Below are 18,262 nucleotides of genomic sequence, written 5' to 3'. Positions count from 1 at the left end.
TGTGCAGGTGTTGTTACACGTGGTCTGCCACTGTGAGGACGATCAGCTGTCCATCCTGTTTCCCTGTAGGTGCAGTCTTAGGCGTCTCACAGTACGGACATTGCAATGTATTGCCCTGGCCACACCTGCAGTCCTCATGCCTCCTTGCAGGATGCCAAAGTCACGTTCACGCAGATGAGCAGAGACCCTGGGCATCTTTCTTCTGGTGATTTTTCAGAGTCAGTAGAAAGTTCTCTTTAGTGTCCTAAGTTTTCATAGCTGTGACCTTAATTGCGTACCGTCTAAGCTGTTGGTGTCTTAATGACCGTTCCATAGGTGCATGTTCATTAATTGTTTAAGATTAATTGAAAACCATGTTTAAACCATTTACAATGAAGATCTGTGAAGTTATTTGGATTTTTACGAATTATCTTTGAAAGGAAGGGTCCTGAAAAGGGGACCTTTTTTTTGATGAGTTTGGTGCAAATCCAACACATCACTGAGTACCACTCTTCATGTTTTCAAGCATGGTGGTGCCTGCATCATGTTATGGGTATGCTTGTCATGGGTCAAGGGATAGTTTTTTTTTGTTTGGGGGTGGTGACTGAGTAGAGCTAAGCACAGCAAAAATCCCAGAGGAAAACATGGTTCAGTCTGCTTTCCAACAGACACTGGGACACAAATTCACCTTTCAGCATGACACTAACCTAATACACTGGAGTTGCTTGCCAAGGTCTGCGTGGCCTAGTTACGGTTTTGACTTAAATCGGTTTGAAAATCTATGGCAAGACTTGAAAATGGCTGTCAAGCAATGCTCAACCAACCATCTTGACAGAGCTTGAAGAATAAAAAATAAAAAAGAATGTGCAAATATTGTGCAATCCAGGTGCGCAAAGCTCTTGGACTTACCCAGAAATACTCACAGCTGTAATCGCTGCCAAAGGTGATTCTAACATGTATTGACTCAGGTGTGAATACTTGTGTAAATTAGATTTCTGTTTTGTTTCACTGAATTTGCAAGAATGTCTAAACATGTTTTCACTTTGTCGTTATTGGGTACTGTGTGTCAATGGGTGAGACATGTTGAATTCAGGCTGTAACACAACAAAATGTGTAAGTCAAGGGTTGTGAATACTTTCTGATGGCACAGTAGCGTGGGGATATTAAACACCTTTTCCTTGCCCTTAGACATGGCTTTAGACTCTCTTGGCATGTGTAGCCATGTCTTACAGCAACCATTTTCCAAATACAGTATGTTTATATCAGAACTGGGATGAGTACTAAATGTTACTGTGCGTATCTCTCCAGACCATGTGTCCAGTGTGCCTGGACCGGCTGAAGAACATGATCTTCATGTGTGGCCACGGCACCTGCCAGCTGTGTGGCGACCGCATGAGCGAGTGCCCCATCTGCCGCAAGGCCATCGAGAGACGCATCCTCCTCTACTAGAGTCCCAGGCTTCAGTCTCGGCCTACTATACCCCCCCCCATCAACAACCAACCACACCAGCTGCTGCTCTCTCATCTTTCTGAACTTCACTGCTCTCCCCTCTGTGTCTGCTAGCCCTGCCCAGCGTAGGATGTCAACCAGAAAAACAAAACATAGACTTAAGCATTACAATTGTGGCTTCTTTTTAAAAATGGAAACCTTGTTACAAAAAAAAAAAGCTGACATTGTCTTCAGAGAACCTTGGTGTTGTATCTCAGTTAAAAGCCTGCAGCAGACTAGTGTCTTGATCCCCCTGTGTCAGGAAAAAGTGCTTTGCTCCTCAGAATGCCCTTTCACCTTACTTTCTATCTCTCTCTCTTACCATTTCTGTTATGATATCTGTGGTGGGGTCCTTGGCACGCAGCCCTGTTGTGTTGGACTCTTGGCCTTGGGAAATGTACAGGCCCGGAAGACACGTCAACTCTTCTTTTGTTGAAGGACTGCCTCAAGCGAAATCTAAAGCCCATTTATCATTGATTCTACAAAAATTCTCTCTCTCTCTCGGGAGAGAAACTCGTCCTCTTATAATGATAACTGTGGTGGGGTCCTTGGCACGCAGCCCTGTCATGTTGGACTCTTGGCCTTGCGAAATAGCCTGGAAGACTGCCTCTGATGCTAAATCTAAAGCCCATTCATCATTGGTTCTATTGGAATTGTGTTTCTTATGCAAGCGTATTCATAATGGAAGCTACTGACTGGGATATTCCGTTCTTTTGGAGTTTACTCAACGTTAATCAATGATAATTACAGTATGATGGCATGTTTGTACCAATGCATTGTCCGTTTTTAAAAAGTTCAGCCGGTCTCCTGCGACACGTGCATATTTGAGGTCGGGTTATTGTTGTGACATGCTCCTCTACGGCGTGTTTAATACCAATCAACAGGACCGGTTTGCACTAGTTGGCATGCTCTCTAGGTAGAAGAAAAAACGTCTGATTGAACGTAAAAGCAAAAGTGCTGTTCTTTCTGAGGTCTTTTGGAGGTCCACCGCCACCGTAACTCTGGTAACGTAGTGATACGGCGGTCGTCCTATCGCCAGGCAACACCTCATCAGCTGTACCTTGTTTACCAACCTCTCTCTCTCTCGCGCCTCTCTCTGTGGAGAAATGCAGGCAGGCAGCACATGTTTAGCATTGCGTCACCTTTGGGCTGCAGCGGTTAAATACTGTACGCCCAGTGGAGGTGCAAGTCAAGACACGTCTCATTCTGCCTCCTTCTCTAAGTGAATAGTGTCCGTCATGTACTCGCTGGATGGATGAATTCGCACATTATTGAGCATGTATGTCAACACGTATGTCACAAGTTGCTGTGGAGCTGTTTCCCGAGACTATAGGTGGTATTGTCTGTCTGATATTCATCCATCCTATGATTCTTATAAGCACCGCTAATAACCATTGATTATTCCTGTGCCATTGCTTCCAAAAATGATGTACCTGTTAAAGAAGTTGTTTGGGGATAAGGTGCTCTTTACCTTGTATTTTATTTAAATGTATTTTCTTTAAAAATATATATATAATAATGTATTGAGGTAGTGTACAATCTAATGGAAAGCCAAAACGATAATATAGAGTAAATGATTTTGTATTGCTGCCCATAAATAGGATTTATATGTAGCCTCTCCCACACCCACACATCCTGCTTCAATATCAATGTTGAAATGGGTCTTTTATTTTGATAGACTTCCAGCAACAACAAAAATTATCAAAGTATTATTTTATATCTTGTTTTGTCTCTGCAAGTCTAACATGTTCAGAGTCAATAGTAAGATTGATTGATAAGGAAAGGGATATATTTTTGTCAGCTTCTTCATGTGTCCTTCTACCAGTGTTTTTTTTTTGGCTAAGGAGAACATGGTTCCCCTGGCAATGTTGACACTAATACAGCACATCCCTCTCTGGAGGGAAAAGCAGATCACTTCTGTATAAGGTGACCAGCTCCCTCGCGAATGGGTTTGCCAGTGCAAACGAGCTCTTTTTTTTTTATATAGGAAATAACGTTTTTATTCCTTTCACTGATCACGTTAACGTTTTAAAAGCTTGAAGCACTAATATTGCTTTATCGTAGTATTGTCTTGATGCAGTTGTTTATAAAGGCCTATTTTGTACCTTATTTTCCATACTTATATCTGTTCAGATTTAAAAAAGGTTTCGGTAGTATATTCTCTCCTTTTTTTTGGCATGTATTTGATGTATGCAGTACAACATGTATCATGAAAGCTGGTCACTGTATTGCTTAAAAGTGCTTTAAAAAACAAACGTATAGCTGAAATAAAGTTCAAAATGAACCTTGGGGTATCCTAACCACAGGTACTTTTTTTATTTGTTTCTTGTGAACGTAAATTGACTGAAGGACGCCAGTGTCAACTTGTTTATTCATAAATGTTTGATGGACAATTAATTAGCATGTTGCCTTTCCCCTGCTGTGTAGGCTGGCGTCTCACTGTCTTTGTTTTTGACAAATTTACATTTAGAGGCATTTGGCTGATCACATCAATATACAAAACAATAATTGAAGGGCTGCAAACTAAGGTAAATCAGCAGACACTAGGAATGGTTCTATGATCTCCCTCACTGATCACAGCACAGTCCTGGGGGGCAGTGGTGGTTCTAGCTTGTATGGCTCCCTGGGTGATTCCCCCAAATACTTATTGAAACACATTGGGGTACACTATTTCTAACAAAAAAACAACTACATTTCACAAATCCTATATCACTCAAATACACAAATGGAATAACACACTTATAAAGAAGAGAGCCTGATTATTACACTATTGCACTTCAAACAAGAAACACACAAACTAAATTGCACAACTAATTGCATTAGGACTGTACAAAGTAAGAGGTGCGCTATTTGATAGATTCCCCTGCTCCCCCTACCTCTGGCTTTCAGTGGGGAGATCTGAGGTCAACCTACCCCCCACCTCCCTCCCCATCTCGTGCCTCTGAGTGGGAGACCTTCCCAGGCAGTAGCCTGCCTAGCTCACAAACTGGAATCAGGACGCCCGCTCCGACCAGGTTAATTAACCCACAGTCTCACACGGTGACATGATATCATTAATGTGATGTGTAAATGAGCGATAGAAAACCCATCGCGCAAAAGTCACCATTTGGAATATTTAAAAAATAATTGTGCGGGTGTCCCTTGCTGCACTGGGCGGCTTGCCCATGTCGCCTGTACCTAAATCCATAGCTGGGGGGAGGGGGAGTCAAAGACAGTCAGTTTCCTGGTGTGACTGTCATTTCCATCCCTCTCTTACACGGGCAGGACTAATGGACTCCTGTCACTCACACCCAGCAGGGGTTAACTGACAAACTGACTGCCTGGTGGGGGAATAACGACCCCCGACCCCTCATGACCCAGTCAGCAAACAGCCCTCCCCTCATGCAGCACAGCTATTCTCCCCAATCCTCAGGCCAGGGAAGATAGTGCTGTCTCCAGCACCCCGACGGGGTGGCAGTGCTGCAGTCAGTCAGTCAGTCAGGGTGATGGATGATTGAATGGACGACTGGGTCTGAGCCATGATTGGATCCCCCCAGCAGACTGCCTGCCTTGCCTATCTGCTGCTGATCACACACCCACTGCTCAGGACAAGGACCAGACCCTCTAGGGCCGGCCACATAACATACTGTGCAACACAACAGAAACAGCAAAGCTATGTTTTAAAGGGATAATTCATCCAGCTGTTCACCCAACTGTCTCCCCTTAACCTCAGTGGTCTTTTTTTTAACCAGCACACAGATGGTAAGTGGTATCTTTTCCCTCCGATGGTCTATATTTACAGTGCATTTGGAAAGCATTCGGACCCCTTCACCTTTTCCACATTGTGTTATTCTAAAATATATATTTTATGTTAAATGTCCCTCATCAATCAACACACTACCCCATAATGACAAAGCGAAACGTTTTTTTGAAAATGTTCTAAATGTATTACAAATGAACAGAAATACCTTATTTCCCTAAGTATTCAGACACTTTGCTATGATCTTGAAATTGAGCTCCGGTGCATCCTGTTTCCATTGATCATCCTTGATGTTTCTACAACTTGATTGGAGTCCACCTGTGGTAAATAAAAGGATTTGGAAAGGCGCATACCTGTCTATATAAGGTCCCACAGTTGACTGTGCATGTCAGAGCAAAAACCAAGCCATGAGGTTGAAGGAATGTCTGTAGAGCTCTGTGGTAGGATTGTGTCGAGGCACAGATCTGGGGAAGGGTACAAAAAAGGGTCTGCCGCATTGAAGGTCCCCAAGAACACAGTGGCCTCCATCATTCTTAAATGGAAGAAGTTTGGAACCACCAAGACTCTTCATGGAGCTGGCTGCCCGGACTAACTGAGCAATCGAGGGAGAAAGGCCTTCGTCATGTAGGTGACCAAGAACTCAATGGTCACTGACAGAGCTACAGAGGTGTGGAGATGGGAGTTGAACCTTCCTGAAGGACAACCATTTCTGCAGCACTCCACCAATCAGAGGCCTTTATGGTAGAGTGGGCAGACAGAAGCAACTCCTCAGTAAAAGGCACATGACAGCGAGCTTGGAGTTTGTCAAAAGGCACTTAAAGGACTCTCAGACCATGAGAAACAACATCTCTGGTCTTAACCAAGATTGAACTCTTTGGCCTGAATGCCAGGTGTCACGTCTGGAGGAAACATGGCACCATCCCTACGGTGAAGCATGGTGGTGGCAGCATCATGCTGTGGGGAATGTTTTTCAGCGGAAGGGACTGGGAGACTAGCCAAGCTTGTAGTGTCATACCCAAGAAGACTCGAGGCTGAAATCGCTGCCAAAGGTGCTTCAACAAAGTACTGAGTAAAGGGTCTGAATACTTGCGATTATTAAATTTTTATAAACCTGTTTTGCTTTGTCATTATGGGGGTTTGTGTGTAGATTCATGGGAGGGGGGGGGGACAATTTAATCCATTTTAGAATAAGGATGTAACGTAACAAAATGTGGAAAAAGTCAAGGTGGTCTGAATAGTTTCTGTTAAGATTTTAGTTGTCCTTGATGTCCTTTTGTTTTTTAGTTTTTAGTTGGTTTTTTTTGCAGTGTTTGCTGTTTCTTGTCTTTTAATTTTTTTTATTTTTAGTTCATTTTCTCGGTGGTTGGCGCATTGGGGGGTTCTTGGGGGTGGGGAATGGAATTAATTGTATGTTTTATTCTTGGGAGGGGTCTTGAATGGTTGAGGGACAGCTATTGGGGAACTGTGGAGGGATCTTGGCGGGTTCAGGTTCACACTTTTTGGCCTGTTGGGAGATCTTTCAATATGCCCTTATGCAGGGCATTGACCCTGGACGCTTCTCTGTGTCACTCTGAATGGGAATCTGTTGGTTGACTGGTGTGGTGTAGTTGTTGAGCGACTTCACTGCAAGTATAATTGTATGTTTCTGATATTCAATTAAAAAAAACAAATGGAGATGTTGAGTTGAACTTTCTATTTTTTGTCATTGTGTAAAGCTCCACTACGAAGGCATACCTGGCTAAAATCATGTTTGATGCAGGAATACATTCTATTGAAGGTATCAGTATGCCATCACTTCAAAACGTTTTCTAAACTAAAGAAGGATGAGGAACAATATAGTTGAAGTGCAGGTTGTAGAGCACACCACAAGGTGGCAATATATCCAATGCCCAGTCAGTTTATTGGCCTATTGAACATAACTCGATAGAGGATACATGCATGTAGTCCTGCCAGAACATTATGAAGGGAAATCAACTTGCCACCCTCTTTGAAAATAGCATTTCCCCTAGATATGCTCAGAATAATGTATTTGTTCGTTTCGATTCAAATCTGCCATGTTGGAAGGAGTTGATTTCTTCCTCTTTATTTGGGATGTTGACATGTCATCCCAGTTCCAGATAAGAGTCATGTATTTTCATAACTGTTTGGCAATTGGCCGTATATGTGCCTGTCTTAGGTCTGAGTGCTGTGTTGGAGGCATTGATCGCTCTTCGTCTGAAGGTCCTCTCACATGTCACCCAGTTCAGAACCAGAGCTATATTTATGGTCAGGCTTTATGGTTGGCCTGGGCAAAGTGCACTCTGACATGCACTTCTTGGACCAGAGGGGGCCTTATACAGGGGGGTAGAGGGTGGGGGCTGTGTGTGTGTGCTCGTGTTTGCGTGCACGCTCATGTGTGTGTGTTTGCTCATGGAGTGCAGCCTGAAACCACCGCCCTCCCCAACGCCACAGTAAAGTTGTAAATGAGCTATATTCTTTTCCTCCTCACCAACCCCACCTCCATACATACAGCGCCAGACTGACAAATGGATTGCTTTATTGCTATTGATCAGGGCAAAGTGTCCTGGCCCTCTTATGTGGGAAACTTACCACATATGTAACATGGTGGGGGGAACAAATGAGTAAACAACTCATGACTTGATGTGATGCTCACATGTTACCCAATTTGTTGTTTGAACACTCAAGTTACACTAAGATAGCCTACACCTACGGTTGCATGTGCAGAGCAATTAAATGCACCACAGTATGGAATACTGCAATGTCTGTTGTACAGTAGATATCCTACTACAGTATTATTAAGCTCTTATCTGTTGTGGGGACTGATATCATTGAATGACATCATATTCATTTGTGCTTTCTCATCGATGGCAGGTAGCCTGTGTTGTTGTCATATGGTGGGAGTGTGAAAAAGGTTGACCCAGTGGTATTACTTGAAAATTTAGGAGGCTGACAATGAAGATCGTTTTTCTCTGCCTAGAGTTAAGCTTTTATTGGCAAATGTGTAGATTACTGGAAAACTCTACAAGTATTTACAAAAACAAAATGACAAATTAATTGTTGCAACAAAAGGAAACACTGAACCAAATAGAGATTTTCAAACAAAACTTCAACTATAACCTGGCAGCATGTGGACCTGTTCCTTGTCCTCTCTCCCAAACAAATAAATGCCATGGTTTAAATAGCAATAGGCCTAACCATCATGCCATACTGAATCATTCAATGACCAATAACCTTTCACCATGCATGCATTTCAATTTGTACATTTTCATATCATAAACATACATTTCATTACTGTAAGCACACATATCCATAGAGGTGCCACACATGCTTTTAAGCGTAAATACAACCTGGGACATAAACCCCTGTGATAAACTACTATCGCATGAAGCATATTCCATAGACGCTAAGACGCGATACTCCAGAATCCCATCTGTGGACCACCACTCCAGGGGTACGCGCAATGCCGTTGGGGGTATGCCAAATAAAAATGTTATTCACATTTGTTTTTTAAATGGTTTAAATGTTTTGTTTAAACATTTTCAAACCATCCATTTATATTTCCCAACATTTGGGTGAGGTTTTTTTCTCGTCTGATTAGCCTCGTTTCACTGCCAAAAAGTGTGTTCAGCGAAATAACGACGCAATGTCAAATACAGGTAGCCTAGTGAAATAATTAACACCCAATCACATTAACTGTTACTCTCGTGGGAATTCCACTAACGGTCCGTATGTAGCGGCTGCTCATTTTGGTATCTGTACTGATGGCACGGGAGACATAGTGGGGTGGTAACCCGCGTGCAAGCAGTTGCTCCCGGCGCCACTTGGGTGCACTGCAGCATCCACCAAGAGGCTCTTGCTGCCAGGGGAATGCCTGACAGCTTGAAAGACGTTTTGGACACTACAGTGAAAATTAATGGGCCAGTTTGTGTCGGGGGGCTAGGGTCAGTCTGTTATATCTGGAGTACTTCTCCTGTCTTATCCGGTGTCCTGTGTGAATTTAAGTATGCTCTCTCTAATTGTCTCTTTCTTTCTCTCTCTCGGAGGACCTGATCCCTAGGACCATGCCTCAGGACTACCTGGCATGATGATTCCTTGCTGTCCCCAGTCCACCTGGCCGTGCTGCTGCTCCAGTTTCAACTGTTCTGCCTGCGGCTATGGATCCCTGAACAGTTCACCGGATGTGCTACCTGTCCCAGACCTGCTGTTTTCAACTCTCTAGAGACAGCAGGAGCGGAAGAGATACTCTTAATGATCGGCTATGAACAGCCAACTGACATTTACTCCTGAGGTGCTGACTTGCTGCTCCCTCGACAACTACTGTGATTATTATTATTTGAACATCTTGGCCATGTTCTGTTATAATCTCCACCCGGCACAGCCAGAAGAGGACTGGCCACCTCTCATAGCCTGGTTCCTCTCTAGGTTTCTTCCTAGGTTTTGGCCTTTTTAGGGAGTTTTTCCTAGCCACTGTGCTTCTACACCTGCATTGCTTGCTGTTTGGGGTTTTAGGCTGGGTTTCTGTACAGCACTTTGAGATATCAGCTGATTTAAGAAGGGCTATATAAATACATTTGATTTGATTTGAATGCTACCAAATACTAATTGAGTGTAACTTCTGGCCCACTGGGAATGTGATGAAAGAAATAAAAGCTGAAATAAATCATTCTCTCTACTATTATTCTGACATTTCACATTCTTAAAATAAGGTGGTGATCCTACCTGACCTAAGACAGGGAATTTTTACTAAGATTAAATGTCAGGAATTGTGAAAAACTGAGTTTAAATGTATTTGGCTAAGGTGTATGAAAACTGTACCTACACTACTGTTCAAAAGTTTGGGGTCACTTAGAAATTTCCTTGTTTTTGAAATAAAAGCTCATTTTCTGTCCATTAAAATAACATGAAATTGATCAGCAATACAGTGTAGACACCAGCTCTGACGCTCGTCGGATGTGGCAGGGCTGGCAAACTATTATGGACTACAAAGGAAAACCCAGCCACGAGCTGCCCAGTGACGCAAGCCTACCAGACGAGCTAAATGCCGATGACCGGACGACTGTGTGATCACGTTCTCCATAGCCGATGTGAGCAAGACCTTTAAACAGGTTAACATTTACAAGGCTGCGAGGCCAGATGGATTACCAGGACACGCACTCAGAGCATGCGCAGACCAACTGGTAAGTGTCTTCACTGACATTTTCAACCTCTCCCTGACTGAGTCTGTTATAACTACATGTTTCAAGCAGACCAACATAAGCGAAGGTAATCTGCCTAAATTACTACCACCCTGTAGCACTCACGTCAGTAGCCATGAAGTGCTTTGAAAGGTTGGTCATGGCTCACATCAACACCATCATCCCGGAAACCTGAGACCCTAATTTGCATACCGCCCCGTCAGATCCACAGATGACGCAGTCTCAATTGCACTCCACAGATCCACAGGTGACGCAGTCTCAATTGCACTCCACACTGCCCTTTCCTACCTGGATAAAAACACCTATGTGAGAATGCTGTTCAGTCAAATCAAATCACATACACGTGACTAGCAGATGTTATTGTGGGTGTAGCGAAATGATTGTGCTTCTAGCTCTGACAATGCAGTAATATCTAACAAGTAATATCTAACAAATTACACAACATACCCAATACACACAAATCTAAGTAGGAATGAATTAAGACTATATACATATGGACGAGCGATGTCAGAGTGGAACAGACTAAGATGCAGTAGAATAGCATAGAATACAGTATATACATATGAGATGAGTAATGCAAGGTATGTAAACATTATTGAGTGAATGCGATACCATAGAATAGTATAGAAAACAGTATATACATATGAGATGAGTAATGCCAGATACGTAAACATTATTAAAGTGACTAGTGTTCCATTCTTAGGGCTAGGCGTCCCGCCAACGAGAAATTGAAGAGTGCGCAATTCAAAGAAATAATCATTAAAATGATGGATATTAAACATTTAAGCTTTTAACCAATATAAGACACTTGTATGTACCTAACTCTTATTCATCTAACTGCATTGTCTGATTTACAATAGGCTTTACAGCGAAAGCATGCCATGAGATTGTTTGAGAACGGCACCCGGCATCAAAATATTTTTCAATTAGTACAGGCTTCATCAAATCACAAATAGCGATTAAATATTCACTTACGTTTTGAAAATCTTCCTCTGATTTGCAATCCAAAGGGTCCCAGCTACAACATGCATGGTCGTTTTGTTAGATAAAATCCTTCTTTATTTCCCAAAAAGTCTGTTTAGTCTGCGCCATCGATTTGAGTAATCCACTCGTTCAACATGCAGAGAAAGGAATCCAAAAAGCTACTGCTAATCTTTGTTAAAACAAGTCATAATACGTTTCAAATCAATCCTCAGATATCCTAAAATGTAATTAAACTAAAATATTTCATACGGAAAGAAGTTTGTTCAATAGGAAAGCAAAATTAGCAGGTGCGTTCCATTGGAAGAGCATGGGCTCTCAAAAAAAAAGATTCCGGTTGGTTTTTCTTTGGATTTTCTCCTACCTTATCTATTGTGTTATAGTCTCATATTATTATTTTAACATTTCTACAAACTTCAAAGTGTTTTGCTTCAAATGGTACCAATTATATGCATATCCTGGCTTCTGGGCCTGAGTTCTGGCAGTTTACTTTGGGCACGTCAGTCAGGCAGAAAATTCTGAAAAAAGGACACTAGCCTGAAGAAGTGGCCAGTGATTTCTAGTCTATGCCTATAGGCAGCAGCCTCTAATGTGCAAGTGATGGCTGTTTAACAGTCTGATGGCCTTGATGGAAGCTGTTTTTCAGTCTCTTGGTCCCAGCTTTGATGCACCTGTACTGACCTCGCCTTCTGGATAAAAGCGGGGTGAACAGGCAGTGGCTCGGGTGGTTGATGTCCTTGATGATCTTTTTGGCCTTCCTGTGACATTGGGTGCTGTAGGTGTCCTGGAGGTCTAGTAGGTCTAGTAGAGGTCTAGTGTCCTGGAGGTCTAGTAATGCATTGGGCAGACCGCACCACCCTCTGGAGAGCCTTGCGGTTGCGGGCGGTGCAGTTGCCGTACCAGGCTGTGATACAGCCCAACAGGATGCTTTCAATTGTGCATCTGTAAAGGTTTGTGAGGGTTTTAGGTGACAAGCCAAAAATCTTTAGCCTCCTGAGGTTGAAGAGGCTCTGTTGCGCCTTCTTCACCACACTGTCTATGTGGATGGACCATTTCAGTTTGTCTGTGATGTGTACGCCAAGGAACTTGAAGCTTTCCACCTTCTCCACTGGGGTTCCGTTGATGTAGATAGAGGGGTGCACCCTCTGTTTCCTGAAGTCCACGATCATCTCCTTTGTTTTGTTGACAATGAGTGAGAGGTTGTTTTTCCAGGCACCACACGCCCAGAGCCCTCACCTCCTTCCTGTAGGCTGTCTCGTCATCGTTGGTAATCAATCCCACTACTGTTGTGCTGTCTGCAAACTTGATGATTAAGTTGGAGGTGTGCTTGGCCACGCAGTCATTGGTGAACAGGGAGTACAGGAGAGGGCTGAGGACGCACCCTTGTGGGGGCCCCCGTGATGAGGATCAGTGGAGTGGAGGTGATGTTTCCTACCCTCACCATCTGAGGGTGGCCTGTCAGGAAGTCCAGGACCCAGTTGCACAGGGCAAGGTTCTGACTCATGGCCTTGAGTGTAATGATGAGCTTGGAGGGTACTGTGGTGTTGAATGCTGAGCTATAGTCATTAACAGCATTCTTACATAGGTATTCCTCTTGTCCAGATGGGATACAGCAGTGTGCAGAGTGACGCGATTGCGTCATCTGTGGATCTATTGGGGCGGTAAGCAAATTGAAGTGGGTCTAGAGTGTCAGGTAAGGTAGAGGTGATAGGATCTTTGACTAGTCCCTTCAAAGTACTTAATGAAGACAGAGGTGAGTGCTATGGGGCAATAGTCTTTAAGCTCAGTTACTTTTGCCTTCTTGGGTACAGGAACAATGGTGGCCATCTTGAAGCATGTGGGGACAGCAGACTGGGATAGGGATTGATTGAATATCTCCGTAAACACAACAGCCAGCTGGTCTGCGCATGCTCTGAGGATGCGGCTAAGGATGGCGTCTGGGCCGGCAGCCTTGCGAGGGTTAACACGTTTAAATGTTTTACTCACGTCAGCCAGGAAGGAGAGCCCACAGTCCTTGGTAGCGGGCAATGTCGGTGGCACTGTGTTATCCTGAAAGCGTGCAAAGAAAGTTTTTAACACCATAGTGCCAACAAAGCTCATTACTAAACTATGGACCCTGGGACTAAACACCTCCCTCTGCAACTGGATCCTGGACGTTCTGACGGGCCGCACTCAGATGGCAACTGCTCCGCATCCGACCGTAAGGCGTGAGAAAGGGTAGTGCTTACGGCCCAGTACATCACTGGGGCCAAGATTCCTGCCATCCAGGACCTATATACTAGGCAGTGTCAGAGGAAGGCTCAAAAAATTGTCAAAGACTCCAGCCACTCATGTCTCTGCTACCGCTCGTCTATTTGCTGTTTATTATCTATGCATAGTCACTTTAACCCTACCTACATGTAAATATTACCTCAACTAACCTGTGCCCCCACACATTGACTCGGTACCGGTACCCCCTGTATATAGCCTCATTATTGTTATTTTGTGTAACTTTCTTTTCTTTCTTTTTTACCTTAGTTTATTTATTTAATATTTTCTTAACTCTATTTGTTAAGCTGCATTGTTGGTTAAGGGCTTGTAAGTAAGCATTTCACGGTAAGGTCTACACCTGTTGTATTCGGTGCATGTGACAAATCAAATTTGATTTGATTTGATGTCCCCACAAAAGGTTGTGTCACTTTTGCCCATATTAATGTGTGTAGGGCTGTGGCCCAATAGGCACCATGCTTATCACCACCACAACCTGATTGGAGTTCTGCAAGCCAAGGGTTAGAGCCTGTAGGGCCACATTTACAGTATAAATGTTATCGTTCAGATGACACTTTAAACAGTCTTTATCAATATATAGTCATTCAAGGTTTATGAGCTTTGATAAAATGCCACTAGCTAAGCGGGGTCATGACAAAGTGTTGCTGACTAAGGTTTCTTACAGTGCCTCTCTCAGGTAAATTTCAGAAATTTAAACAAACACTCAACCTGAAAGAGGAGAGGACATTAGTGGAGACATTAGTCTCTGTGGAGAAGCGATTTATTTTCTTACAAGGAGGGAGAACAGCGTTATAGGACAAACTACACCACAGTGTGACTGGCAGAACCTTATCATTGTATTATCTTTAAAACAGTGGGTTAACATAATTGCTTACTTAATAATTATATAAAGCTGTGTAAGTGCAACCTTTGGCTGGGCAGTAAACCAAACTCAAGTGCTTTTGATGCAGAGAGAGATTGAATAGACAGACTTCTGAGAAAACAGAGAGGCTGTAAATCCTGTCACACCACGTTTCAGCTGTAACAAATATATTATATCTTTTGTAATGTAGCCATTATAGAAATGATCATCTGTTAGGAAATTGAATGTAGTAACTAATATTTAAAGAAGTGTGTGTAGGACAGAAATGTTGTCCTTTCACTGATTCAGTAATGTCATGCAAGAGTAGTAACAGAGCAGAGAACCGTTCCAGGTACAACCAAAGCAAAACACTTTCTTAAACATGTTTTTTAAAACTTTTTAATATTGAAAAATATACAGTACCGGTCAAAGGTTTGGACACACTTACTCATTCCAGGGTTGTTCTTAATTTTTTAAAACTATTTTCTACATTGTAGAATAATAGCGAAGGCATCAAATCTATGAAATAACACATGGAATCATGTAGTAACCAAAAAAGTGTTAAACAAATCAAAATATATTTTAGATTCTTCAATATAGCCACCCATTGCCTTGATGACAGATTTACACACTCTTGGCATTCTCTCAACCAGCTTCATGAGGTAGTCACCTGGAATGCCTTTCAATTAACAGGTTTGATTTTTTAAATTTTATTTAACTAAGCAAGTCAGTTAAGAACAAATTATTATTTTCAATGACGGGTTAACTGCCTATTCAGGGGCAGAACGACAGATTTGTACCTTGTCAGCTCGGGGATTTGAACTTGCAACCTTCTGGTTACTAGTCCAACGCTCTAACCACTAGGCTACCCTGCCGCCCCAAGGTGTTTTTTGTTAAAAGTTAATTTGTGGAATTGATTTCCTTAATCCATTTTAGCCAATCGTTTGTGTTGTGACAAGATAGGGTTGGTGTACATAAGATAGCCCTTTTGGTAAAAGACCAAGTCCATATTTTGGCAAGAACAGCTCAAATAAGCAAAGGGAAACGACAGTCCATCATTACTTTAAGACATCAAGGTCAGTCAATACGAACATTTTAAAAACGTTGACATTTTCTTCAAGTGCAGTTGCAAAAACCATCAAGCGCTATGATGAAACTGGCTCTCATGAGGACCGCCACTGGAAAGGAAGACCCAGAGTTACCTCTGCTGCAGAGGATAAGTTCATTAGAGTTACCAGCCTCAGAAATCGGCAATTAACTGCACATCAGATAGCAGCCCAAATAAATGCTTCACAGAGTTCAAGTAGTCATTAGTCCAACAGTTGCAAACGAGAGTTTCCATTGGACAAATTCAGGTATATTTATCCCTGTTTTGTTCCGTTTGCTTATATTTAAGAAATGTTTTCAACAGAATCGGCGGAATGAATACATTCCTTATCATTCCAAAGACAGTTCACTTTGATAGCAGCCACATACAAACAACATGATAATTTGCTTGTTGTATAATTCCGTTTCACATCTACGCGGGTGTAATGAGGTCTGTGTGAAGCTAGTGTAGAGGAGTCAGGCGCAGGACAGCAGATATGAGTAAATAAAAGTCGTGACAGCGGGTCTCCTCCTCTCACCTTTTCCCTTTGCTTTTGGACTTTAATGCACAATACAACAGATTTCTGTGACTAGGCAATAAAACCTTTCCAAGCCAAAGATCCCAGAAATGTTCTCTCAAATGTTGTTCCCAAGTTTGTTGACATCCCTGTTAGTGAGAATATTCTCATTTGCCAAGATAATACATCCACCTGACAGGTGTGGCATATCAAGAAGCTGATTAAACAGCATGATCATAACACAGGTGCACCTTGTGCTGGGGACAATAAAAGGCTACTCTAACAGAATGACACAGATGAGGGAGCGTGCAATTGGCAGCCTGACTGGAGGAATGTCCATCAGAGCTGTTCCCAACGAATTGAATGTTAATTTCTCTCTTTTTCTGTCTGTAATAAAGCCCTTTTATGGGGAAAAAAAACAAATTCTGATTGGTATACTCTGCGTTGCATCGTGCATAAGAACAACCCTTAGCCGTGGTATATTGGACATATACCAAACCCCTCAGGCCTTATTGCTTAATTATACCATGGCATTGCAGAATACTCCATTCTGATTGGCTTGAAGGACATTCTAGAGCATGCAGTATTTCCCTATAATGCACAGTATAGATGCATGGTAGAATGCATGATAGAATTCAATGGCGATAGTTAATTCTTGCATGTTTTGTTTGACAGAGGTAAGAGGTAAGCTAGGCTAGCTTTGCCATGGAGAGCAGTTTTGAAGTTGAGGAAGTTGAGGACTTCTCCCCACCTGACTGACTCACCATCTATTCAGACTATGTGTAGGCTAAAGCCTGTGCTGACCTTGTGCTTAGCCAACCTGACAGTAGCTAGCTAGCATAGCTTGGGGATAGCTACAGGTGGCTAGCCTATCTAGCTAGCTGATATTTCTCGATCAAATCACAGTTATGGCAAGATAGCAAAAAGTATATGTTTCATGAGACACTCGCACTTCAGCACCTTGATATGAAAGTAGCGTGCAACTTGAAGTTTTATCACATCACGTAAAGACGTGATCATGGAAACAATATCAACAACTGCAAGTTGAATCCCCGATCTTCAGTCAGCTCCGCTGTCAACACAATATTCTATAACTTGCTACAGCCAGCAGATCTTCTTCTTTGGTGAGGTTTAACGACAGTTGGCATCCAATATATGTTTCATTACCGCCAACAACTGGGGTATATATCCTTTATACTTTGATACTGAAAAGGAAAACCTACCATGCCAACTAACCCTACATTCATTCAAAACCCACCACCTATTCCACTATTTAACCCTACCTGATACTATCCCAGGCCAACGGGACAGGACACCACCACTCGACACACCCTGTAACTCTTCTGAAGTTAAATCTCGTACCCCCAAGTACTTCTCTGCCACTGCCACCACATCTATTTTCTGGGACTTAGGTTCCATCCCTGCTGTACAATTGATAACCATAGCTACGAACGCTAAGAATCCAACCTTACTGAAGCATTGTTGGCCTCTCCCTCTGTTCTGGCACAGATCTACTACTCACAAGGATCCTCTCAGGATCCTTCACCGTAGACCCATCCTTCTCTACTTTCTTCACTGCCTCAGCATACCGACACCTTCTGTACTCACCGACACTAGACACTCCTCTGTCCCATGCCCTCCTGCACATATCCTAACATCCTGTCTCCTCCTCCATGATCTATGCTGCAATAGTCTATGTGCCTGGGGGCTAGGGGCAGTCTGCCCTATCTGGTGAAATTCTCCTGTCTTATCTGGTGTCCTGTGTGAACTTAAGTATGCTCCCTCTAATTCTCACATATCTCTCTCTCTTTCTCTCTCTCCCCCCTCCCAGAGGATCTGATCCCTTGGACCATGCCTCAGAACTACCTGGCCTGATGACTCCTTGCTGTCTCCGTCCCCAGTCCACCTGGTCATGCTGCTGCTCCAGTTTCAACTGTTCTGTCTGCGACTATAGAACCCTGACCTGTCCACCGGACGTGCTACCTTGTCCCGGAGATGCTGTTTTCGACCATCTCTCTCCCTCTCCCCCTCCCTCTCCCTCTCCCCCTCCCTCTCTCTCTCCCACACCTGCTGTCTCGACCTCTGAATGCTGAGGTGCTGACGTGTTGCACCCTTTACAACCACTGTGATTATTATTTGACCCTGCTGGTCATCTATGAACATTTGA

The 18,262-nt window shown here is 43.1% G+C and overlaps 1 protein-coding gene across 3 annotated transcripts in view; it reads left to right on the top strand.

The window, feature by feature from the left end:
• The window catches only part of LOC112227357 (E3 ubiquitin-protein ligase mib1), a 105,616-nt gene extending 101,849 nt beyond the window's left edge, over positions 1-3,767 (top strand). For all 3 annotated transcript variants that reach the window (XM_042308298.1, XM_042308297.1, XM_042308296.1), the window contains exon 22: positions 1,288-3,767. In XM_042308298.1, the coding sequence (XP_042164232.1) occupies positions 1,288-1,428 (141 nt within the window). In that variant the 3' untranslated portion in view covers positions 1,429-3,767. The remainder of the gene's footprint in view (positions 1-1,287) is intronic.
• The last annotated feature ends 14,495 nt before the right edge of the window (positions 3,768-18,262 follow it).

This window comes from Oncorhynchus tshawytscha, linkage group LG28 (assembly GCF_018296145.1).
Source record: "Oncorhynchus tshawytscha isolate Ot180627B linkage group LG28, Otsh_v2.0, whole genome shotgun sequence".
In the NCBI taxonomy this organism is placed as follows: Eukaryota; Metazoa; Chordata; class Actinopteri; order Salmoniformes; family Salmonidae; genus Oncorhynchus; species Oncorhynchus tshawytscha.
This window is presented reverse-complemented; position numbering and strand designations above follow the sequence as displayed.